Genomic DNA, 9,644 nt, shown 5'->3' with positions numbered 1-9,644 from the left:
GTAGGATAAACTGAAAAGGGGGGATTCCAAGATGGAGTCAGTACCAACAGTTAACAGTGTCTGGCTTTGGCACAAGCCTGGACTATGAACAGTGCTACTAGTCATGGAAAAACATGACCAGTATTTTTGAAGATATCAATATATATTTATTAGTTCAAAGTTATTTATAAGGAATAAAAAATATTAGCAGACTGAGAATTCTGCCTCGTTTATAACAACCAACATGAATAGATTAAAGAGAGATTAAAGAAGTAAGCAAATGATATTTATAGAATTGAATAAGAATCATAGAATCATAGAGTTGGAAAGGGCCATACAGGCCATGTAGTCCAACCCCGTGTTCAACACAGGACCTGCCCAAAGCATCCTAAAGCAATATAAAAAGTTATAAGGATAACAGCAGCACTAATTTCTCATTATTTCTCTTACATGCGGAACTCCTGTTGAATTTTTTTTTTATGTACAACAGTGTGTATCCGAATATCAACCTCTGAGGAAGAAATATGTTAGGTCAGAACATGTTGGCATTAGTGGTGTACAAATTGAGATGCTTTATGTGTGCACAATAGTCATTTGCGGTTTTTAAACATTTTGAGCTCTAATAATACATTTTTCTCTACATACAATTTTGTTCCTTAACTCTGAGCATCACATTTTCAACCCACACAGTTGTGTATAGGAAGAAGGGAAAAGCAAGAAAGTCATCTGACACCTTCCCCATGTACTTCACAATCAAAACCAAAAAGTTTCATTTATATTATATTTTGTACTCTAAATCACAAAAACAACAAGAAAATCACCCAGAAATGATTCAACACAATTTTTCTAAAATAATTTTGACGGCATTGGTTTGGGGGGATAGTCCAAAATTAGTGAGCTTTAACAATGCACTCTTGATGTCTTTGTTTCTCATGCTATAGATGAAGGGATTCAGCAATGGAGGCAAAATAGCATAAATCACTGCAAAAAGGATGTTGAGATCAGATGATGTGTTACTTGGAGGTCTTATGTAAGCAAACACTCCAGTGAAAATAAGCAGAGACACCACAATGAGGTGGGGAATGCAAGTGGAGAAGGCTTTCTTCTGACCCTGTACAGTAGGCATTCGGAGTAGTGTTGAAAAAATCTGCATATAGGTTATGATGATGAAGATAAAGCACCCTCCAGCTATGGTGCAACTCACTATAAGAAGTCCGACTTCAAGTAGGTATAACTCTGAACACGAAACTTTTAACATCTGTGGAACTTCACAAAAGAACTGATTGATCTGATTGGAGCAAAAGGTGTTGGCAAACGTGCAACCGGTGCTTAAAATGGCATAAACAATGCCAGCAATCCAAGCACTGGCTGCCATCTGGATGCAGGCTCCTTTATGCATAATGGTCTCATATTGCAATGGATTGCAGATAGCCACATACCGATCATGGGCCATTATTGTTAGGACAGAAAAATCAGACCCTCCAAAGAAGAAATAGAAAAACACTTGGGCCACACAGCCTGAGTAAGAAATGGACCGGGTGTTCAGGAGGGAATTGGCCATCGCTTTAGGTACCATGACAGAAACTATGCCGAGATCCAGAAGTGCCAAGTTCATTAGGAAGAAGTACATGGGGGTGTGCAGATGATGATCAAGCATTACAGCTATGATGATGAGAAGATTGCCCATAACTGCAATCATATATACTGCTAAGAATACAAAGAAATGCAAGAGCTGGAGTTCTCGGACGTCTGAAAATTCCAGGAGCAAAAATTCAGATGTGGAGGTAAGATTGGACATTTTGCTTGCAATTTCCAGTGGCAGGTTGCATGTAGAGCTAATTGGAGGAAAGGTTTTAGAGAAAATACTTAATTGGAGTCCATAGAATTTTACTCTGAGCTTCAGGGAAGGGTGGTATATAAATACAAATAAACAAATAAATATTCAATGGCCCTTTCTCACAAGGAAGTTGATTAACTAATAGAATCAAATGGTTACTTAAGATTCCTTGCTTAAGCATATCAGCCTGGTAGCTAGCCTTGCATTGAATAACAAAAGAAAGGTACTGTTTGAACATGGCCAAACTGCATGGGTCATCAACATCTCACTGGCTGTCCCGAGTCCCACCCTGCATCTGTTAGTTTGCCCAGACCTAAGTTGGGCATTCATGTCCATAAACTCTGGAAACTTGGCCTGGAGCCACAGAAAACCTCATAGAGGGACTCATATCTAACTTGTGCATGGATAGGAAGGCACAGTAGGACGTGCTCTGATCCCATATCCAGTTCCACATGTACAGGCTGTTGTTACATAGACAACACCGTTCCCTCCCCCTCCACCCCCCTTGGAAGACCTCTCCCTTGGAGTCCTATATTCCTGACTGACTGGACTAGGGAAATTTTTAGATTACTTTTCCAGTAACGAGTCACAATTCACCATGCAGTACATAAAGTGTATATGCCAACACAGTCATAAAGAGCCTCCAGGTTCCATTGTTAAGGGCCTGTCTTGGATACTTGATAATTACTTTAATTCTACCTGGAGGATGTCACTGAATACTGAATTCCCCTCTTAGAGCTTTCTAATGCTCACAGGTATCCTGGGCCACCCAGAGAAACAGGACTTTAATCATGTCACTACCAACCACCCTAGTCCTTTGTCTTCTTCCTTTTAATGCCTTCTGATTCTACATACACAGACAGCCTCTCAGCAGCCTCCCTGGTAGTTCTACTCCAAACTGGACTCTTTTTTCAAGACCTGAATTCTATTTCTGATGGTCCTGAGGCCCAAAGATATTAAAAGGGATCTCTTACCCAGCAATTTAAATTCAGGCAGCCTTGAGAACTACAAGGAAACCTGGTCTTCCCCAGACACCTTCTCACACCCACCATTGTTAAAGAATCACATACAATATAACACCCCCATCCCTTCTAATCTGGCAGTAACATCATATTTTATGCTCCTTTTTCAAACCTGTTTAGACAGTAACAACTACTCCATTAGGTTATGCTTGGCTATCTAGTGTTGAACTTTTGAACATGCTCTGTCTCTTCACTTTTCTTTATGCTGCCCATTTAATTCTAAATAAATGTGTATGTTTTGAATGGCCTTCTCTTCTTTCCATTTCTGGAAGACAAAGTAGTAGTAGAAGAGTTGGTTCTTATATGCCGCTTTTCTCTACCCAAAGGAATCTCAAAGCGGCTTACATTCTCCTTCCCTTTCCTCTCCCCACAACAGACACCCTGTGAGGTGGGTGAGGCTGAGAGAGCCCTGATATCACAGCCTGGTCAGAACAGTTTTATCAGTGCTGTGTTGAGCCCAAGGTCACCCAGTTGGCTGCATGTGGGGGAGTGCAGATTCAAACCCAGCTCGCCAGATTAGAAGTCCGCACTCCTAACCACTACAATAAGCTAGCTCAAGCGTTCAAGCATCAGACAACTTATATCCAAAATTAAACTTGGTTGGTCTTAAAGATGCCACTCGACTCACACATTCTTTTATTTCTTCATGCAAACACAGCTACCCACCTGAATCCAGGTATTTAGAAGAAGAAGAAGGGTTGGTTCTTATATGTCATTCTTCTCTACCAGGAGTCTCAAAGTGGCTGGCAATCACCTTCCCTTCCTCGCCTCACAACCTGTGAGGCAGGTGAGGCTGAGAGAGCCTTGATATTACTGCTCGCTCAGAACAGCTTTATCAATGTTGTGGTGAGCCCAAAGCCACCAACCTGGCTGCATGTGGCTGCAGCTTGCCAGGCTTGATTTCGGCATTCCTAACCACTGCACCAAGCTGGCTCTTTAGCATTGTGCCTCAATCACTCTACTTGCACACATTGATTGCCCAATACCAAACATTATTTAATACCTTGGAGTTCTGTTTCTTCTCCCCAACTTTTCAACTTAGCTTCTCTGCCTCCATTTCGGCTGAAGTTCTGTCATCAAGTATCATTTCTTCTTTTTGATGTGGATGTTGACCAACGGCTCAATAGGATTCACTAAGATCTGCGACCAATGAGAGAAAGCCTAGTTCCATTTCTCCTTCAGCTGTTTACATTCTTATATCCATGTATATCCAGGCCATTCCATGGATGGCTTCCTGCAATGTACTCTGTTTCTGTCAAATCATCATTTAAAAGGCTGGGGGAGTAAAACAGAGCTCAATTTAGGCTCTGTTCTTAGCAGCTTGCTCCCCAGAGCTTACCTCACTTAACTGCCAAGTGTAGCTGAAGTCATGCAGGCTGTCTTATTTTTTATATTTTTTGCAACTAATTTACCGTATTTGCCGGCGTATAAGACGGCTTTTTTCCTCTGAAAAACATGCCTCCAAGTGGGGGGGCCGTCTTATACGCCGGGTGCTCTTCTGGCGAGCGGCGGTGGGCGGCGAGCGGCGAGCGGCGAGTGGCTCCCCCCCCACTGGGTGAGCTGCGCCGGCGGGCGGCGAGCGGCGAGCGGCGAGCGGCGGCGGGTGGCGGGGAACGGCGAGCGGCGGTGAGCAGCTCCCCCCCACTGGGTGAGCTGCGCCGGCGGGCGGCGAGCGGCGAGCGGCGGCGGGTGGCGGGTGGCGGGGAGCGGCGAGTGGCGAGCGGCGGCGAGCGGCTCCCCCCCACTGGGTGAGCAGCGCCGCGGGCGGCGGGCGGCAGGCGGCGGGCGGCGAGCGGCGGCGAGCGGCGAGCGGCAGGCGGCGAGCGGCTCCCCCCCCCCACTGGGCTCACTCAATATTTTGAGTTGAAATGTTGGGGGGTCGTCTTATACGCCCAGTCGCCTTGTACGCCGACAAATACGGTAAATAGATAATTAGAACAGCATGAATCTGCATGAAGTAAGAACAAATGTTTCTAAGCAATTCTCTATCACAGGATATAAGTGCTTTCAATTTGTTACCATACACAACTACAAAAGACTCGACAACAGTTAGGGAATTAGACTTAGGTAAAATTTTAAGCTGAAGTAGGAAAAAAAACTTTAATAAAAAACATTTTAATGGACATTGTTTGTGTCTCTAAGAAATTTGCCAATCGCTGGGCTGTTCCAGTGGTTCCAACCTTGCCTTCAAATTATCATTGCATCTTGCTTACTTTCACTGATAGATTAGGCCTGTGGTAAGGGTCTGTAGCCCAAGAGAATTCATGGCTTGATCTGATATACAATCTGCCTATCACATCCTGGTTCACCCCCCAAAATCTTTGCTTGTTGGGGTTTAAAATCCATGGGTTGTGGTACATTGACAAAGTCATGGTTGCTGGAGTTTATGATCCAGGGGTTGTGAGACACAAACAAGACAATGTTCATGGATTATGCAGCAGCAGGTGTGGACTTTGAGGCCATCAACCCCTTCCTCAAGAGGGCAGCAAAAGCTAAGGTTAACATCCTTAATCTTGTACAATATTTGGATTATTTTCTGTTTGTTGTATTGGTGGGTAGTATGGCTTGTGCAGAGCCCTTGGCAGAATTCCTGGTCCTGGATGGAGAACTTGGAGTCCTGCTACCTTCCAACATCCAAGTCAACCTATCTGGGAACTCAACTGGATTTTGAGAAATTGATGTGTTGCCTGCTGGAAGACAATCTGCTTTCACTGCAGGTCTTACCTTACAGATCTGGCATGGCTGGTACACACTCCTGGACCTATGATGGTTTCTTAATTATCTTTGAGGAAGCATTCTGTTACCAGAAACACACTTATATACATGTCCTGCGGCACATGTATATTCAGCAGTGGGGAATTTGCTTAGCAAGAGGTAGTAACATTGCAAAATGAACCGTTTGTCAATGTTTATGAGGTGATTACAGACAATAGATAGTTCTAGTAAAATAATATCAATCTTTATTGAAAGGAAAATGATAGAAATAAAATGTCTAGCTCACTAACAGTCAAGCGAATAGGAAATAAGAGGGGGGAAAGAATTGCAGTTAGTATATTTACCAGTTCTGGAGATCCAACCAGGCTGAGATCCAACACTCCAAATGAACCGTCAATTCCTTTAGGTAACTCCAATCCAAACAAAATATATAGGAATTTCCAACACTGCCAGCCAGCAGCATGAAGGATGTTTCTAATGAGTCCCAAATCAGAAAACACAAGGTGGCTTTGTAAAGCCACTGTTTATATTTGTTTTTAGAAAGGGGGTCACGCAATGTGGCCCAGGTGAGCATATGATGGAATTTTCAGTGGAGCAGGATGTTGGGCAATGCCATGGCCAGGTCCCAAGTTCGCCGTTGATGGGCGTAGACAAAGGAGTTAATGGGTCTATGAAGGGAGCCATCATGTCCCAATGGGTCTAGCTACTGGAGCTGGGGAAGAGATTTTCCCCTTGCAGAGGGGCCAAGCATGAAGCATAGGCGTGAGACAAACGAGTTCACCCAGGAGCCCCTGGACAAAGAGGTTTCTGCCAGGCCCCTGAATCAGCAATGCAATGGAGTGTGGGAGAAGGAGGAGAACAATACATGTTTAAGGCTGTTTCTGTAATTCCTGATCTGTAGGGTAGGATAAGCTGAAGAGGGGACTTACCAAGATGGAGTCAGTTCCAACAGTTAACAGTATCTGGCTTTGGCTCAAGCCTAGACTATGAACAGTGCTACTGGTCATGGAAAAATAGTGTGCCAGCCTGTGAGGCAGGAGTCCTGCCATACATAACAATTTACTTTGACATTCTTTGTAGAGTTAGCAGCCAGAGAACTGATAGCAATGATCATCATCTGGTTCAGGCTGGCTAGAGTGGCACTGTTGGCATGGAGCCTGCTACCCGACCAGAGATGACATGGTAATGAGGAAAATGCCCAACAGGCTGGAGAGGTTTGTCGAGGCCATGGAAGGTCACAGAATTTGGCACCTGGACATCTCTTACCGGTTAGAGGCCCTTTATGAGGCTGTCAGCATTCAGTTGAACCCATGGGGGATGGCTGGCTGGCAGCATGTGCTCAGGTTTGGGCTGAAGGCTTAGCTACAACTGTAGAAGTGTTTGTGGAAGCCAAGGTGTGATTGGATTCATTAGTAATCTGTGAAAGTTCTTTATATTTAGACAACATTTTCACAATCTAACTAAGATCTTCTAGATCAGATGCAGAGAGTTGGAGGACTGAAAATCCCAGGACATTCAAGATACAGATACAGATAAAGAAGCCTTTATTGGCATAATGAGCAATACAAGTAGGGAAATACAAAGTCATACAATTAAAGGCAAAGCATCTACAGGTTTTAGTTTGTGTATGCCAAGTTGGTTTTTCATAACCAAGCCCAAACATAGCATTTGAAAACAGGAAAGCAAACGTTTAAAATGAGTAAAAGCCCTACATTTCTGACATTTCTGTGGGCTTTCCAATGGTTTCTTGAGGCAAAGAACACACACACAGAAACATATAGGGTTAGATCAAGGAATCCTTTTTTTTTCTTCTTACTTCACAGAGTATTTGCTTCCAATTGCAAGAAAGTTGATTTCCATTTTTGTAGAACTATTGTAAATTAACTGTTTCTATGCATTGGGGCTAATAAGGAGAAGGAAAGGGTGGCTGGGAGCAAGTAGACAAAGGATGCATGGGCAGGTGGGGTATGTTGGAGGGTTCAGAGGTCATGGTACTGATGGACATAAGAAGAGATGGGCACTCATGAGCACCAGCTTGGTGTAGAGGTTAGGAATACGGACTTCTGGCGAGCCAGGTCTGAAGCTGCGCTCCCCCACAAGCAGGCAGCTGGGTGACCTTGGGCTCGCCACAGCTCTGATAAAGCTGTTCTGACCAAGCAGTAATATCAGGGCTCTCTCAGCCTCACCCACCTCACAGGATGTCTGTTGTGGGGAGAGGAAAGGGAAGGAGATTGTAAGCCACTTTGAGATGCCTTCTGGCAGAGAAAAGCAGCATATAAGACCCAACTCTTCTTCTTCAGTAATATCAGGGCTCTCTCAGCCTCACCCACCTCACAGGTTGTCTGTTGTAGGGAGAGGGAAGGGAAAGTGATTGTAAGCCTCTTTGAGCCTCCTTTGGGTAGAGAAAAGCGGCATATAAGAATAAGGTGACCAGATTTTAACATTGGTTAAGTGGGACACCATTAATCGGGGGGGGGGGGGGGTTCTTGATTAAAACTTTGGTCTAAATGGAGCAACAAATATTTTCATAGAATGCAAATATAGTATTGTAATATATATTTTTTAAATTTCTACATAAGTACAATTTGCCAGGTGCCTCCAGATGTCCCTCCAAAAGTGGGAAAATCTGGTAACCTTATATAAGAACCAACTCTTCTTCTTCTTCTTCTTCTTCTTCTTCTTCTTCTTCTTCTTCTTCTTCTTCTTCTTCTTCTTCTTCTTCTTCTTCTTCTTCTTCTTCTTCTACAAAGCCAATCAGAACATGAACCTTGCCCTCACTTCTGCAGTAAGTCATTAAAAAAAACTGACACACAATATCTGAGGTATAAAAAAACTCTCTGCATATTATTCAGCCTCACTTTTGTAGAAGAGGTTTCCTTGCAATTATTTTAGGAAAATGTCCCAGGTCACAGAGCTTCAACAATGCAGCTTTGATTTCTTTGTTTCTCATGCCATAGATGATTGGATTGAGCAAGGGAGGGAGAATAGAATAAATTGTCGCAAAAAGAAGATTCTGGTCATTTGAAGAGTGTCTGGGAGGTCTCATATAGGCAAAGAGGGCACTAAACATGAACAGAGACACCACAGTGAGGTGGGGAAGGCAAGTGGAGAGGGCCTTTTTCTGGCCATGAACAGAAGGGATTTTGAGCACTGCTTTAAAAATCTGCATGTAGGAGACAATGATGAAGATGAAGCATCCAAATGCAAGGAAGTAGGTGAACATAATAATAACTACTTCAACTAGATACATATCAGAGCAGGAGAGTTTTATAATCTGTGGGGCTTCACAGAAGAACTGGTTGATCATGTTGGAGCAGAAGGTGATGGCAAAAGTTCCTCCAGTGTGTAAGATGCCATCTAGTATACCTGCAATCCATGCACTGGCTGCCATCTGAATGCAGGCTCCACTGTGCATAATGGTCTCATATTGCAATGGCTTGCAGATAGCAACATGCCGATCATGTGCCATTATGGTTAAGAGGGCAAAATCTGATCCTTCAAGGAAGACGAGGAAGAAAACCTGAGCCACACAGGCAGGAAAAGAAATGGACCTGCTGTTCAGAAAAGAATTGGCCATAGCTTTGGGCACTGTGATGGAAACAATGCCAAGATCCATCAGGGCCAGGTTCATGAGAAAAAAGTACATGGGAGTGTGCAGGTGATGATCAAAGGCTACAGCAATGATGATGAGAAGGTTGCCAGTCACTACAGTCAAGTATACTGCTAAGAACACAAAGAAAAATAAGATCTGTAGTTGTCGGATGTCTGAAAATCCCAAGAGCAGAAATTCAGATGGGGAGGTCAGGTTGGACATTTTGCCCTCAATATCCAGCTGCATTCTATCTGTAGGACATACGAGAGAAACCATTTTATTCAAAAATATGAATTAACAGTTAGTCTGGGTTCCTTATTTCATCATCTCAGTTTTCGAGACAGCCCTTCACATATGAAGAAACTGGTATATTCTTCACCTAGGTCAATACAAATGGGGAAGAAGATATCTCACCTGCTGTCCTTAAACACAAACTCCTTATATTTAATTGTGTTGACCTAAGTTTGTACAAATCCATCCTTATAGGTTCCAGCCAATT

General features: G+C 43.5%; 2 protein-coding genes across 2 annotated transcripts; both read right to left on the bottom strand.

The window, feature by feature from the left end:
- Nucleotides 1–811: 811 nt before the first annotated feature.
- On the bottom strand, nucleotides 812–1,777 carry LOC143828509 (olfactory receptor 14A16-like). Its single transcript, XM_077318879.1, has one exon. It carries the CDS (start codon nucleotides 1,775–1,777, stop codon nucleotides 812–814), a length of 966 nt encoding a protein of 321 aa, XP_077174994.1.
- Nucleotides 1,778–8,407: 6,630 nt separating this feature from the next.
- LOC143828508 (olfactory receptor 14A16-like) lies at nucleotides 8,408–9,367 on the bottom strand. Its single transcript, XM_077318878.1, has one exon. It carries the CDS (start codon nucleotides 9,365–9,367, stop codon nucleotides 8,408–8,410), a length of 960 nt encoding a protein of 319 aa, XP_077174993.1.
- Between the last annotated feature and the right edge of the window lie 277 nt (nucleotides 9,368–9,644).

The sequence above is a fragment of the Paroedura picta genome, unplaced genomic scaffold (genome assembly GCF_049243985.1).
Source record: "Paroedura picta isolate Pp20150507F unplaced genomic scaffold, Ppicta_v3.0 Ppicta_v3_sca44, whole genome shotgun sequence".
Taxonomy (NCBI): domain Eukaryota; kingdom Metazoa; phylum Chordata; class Lepidosauria; order Squamata; family Gekkonidae; genus Paroedura; species Paroedura picta.
The sequence above is the reverse complement of the archived record's forward strand: the minus strand, read 5'-3'. Positions and strand labels throughout refer to the sequence as shown.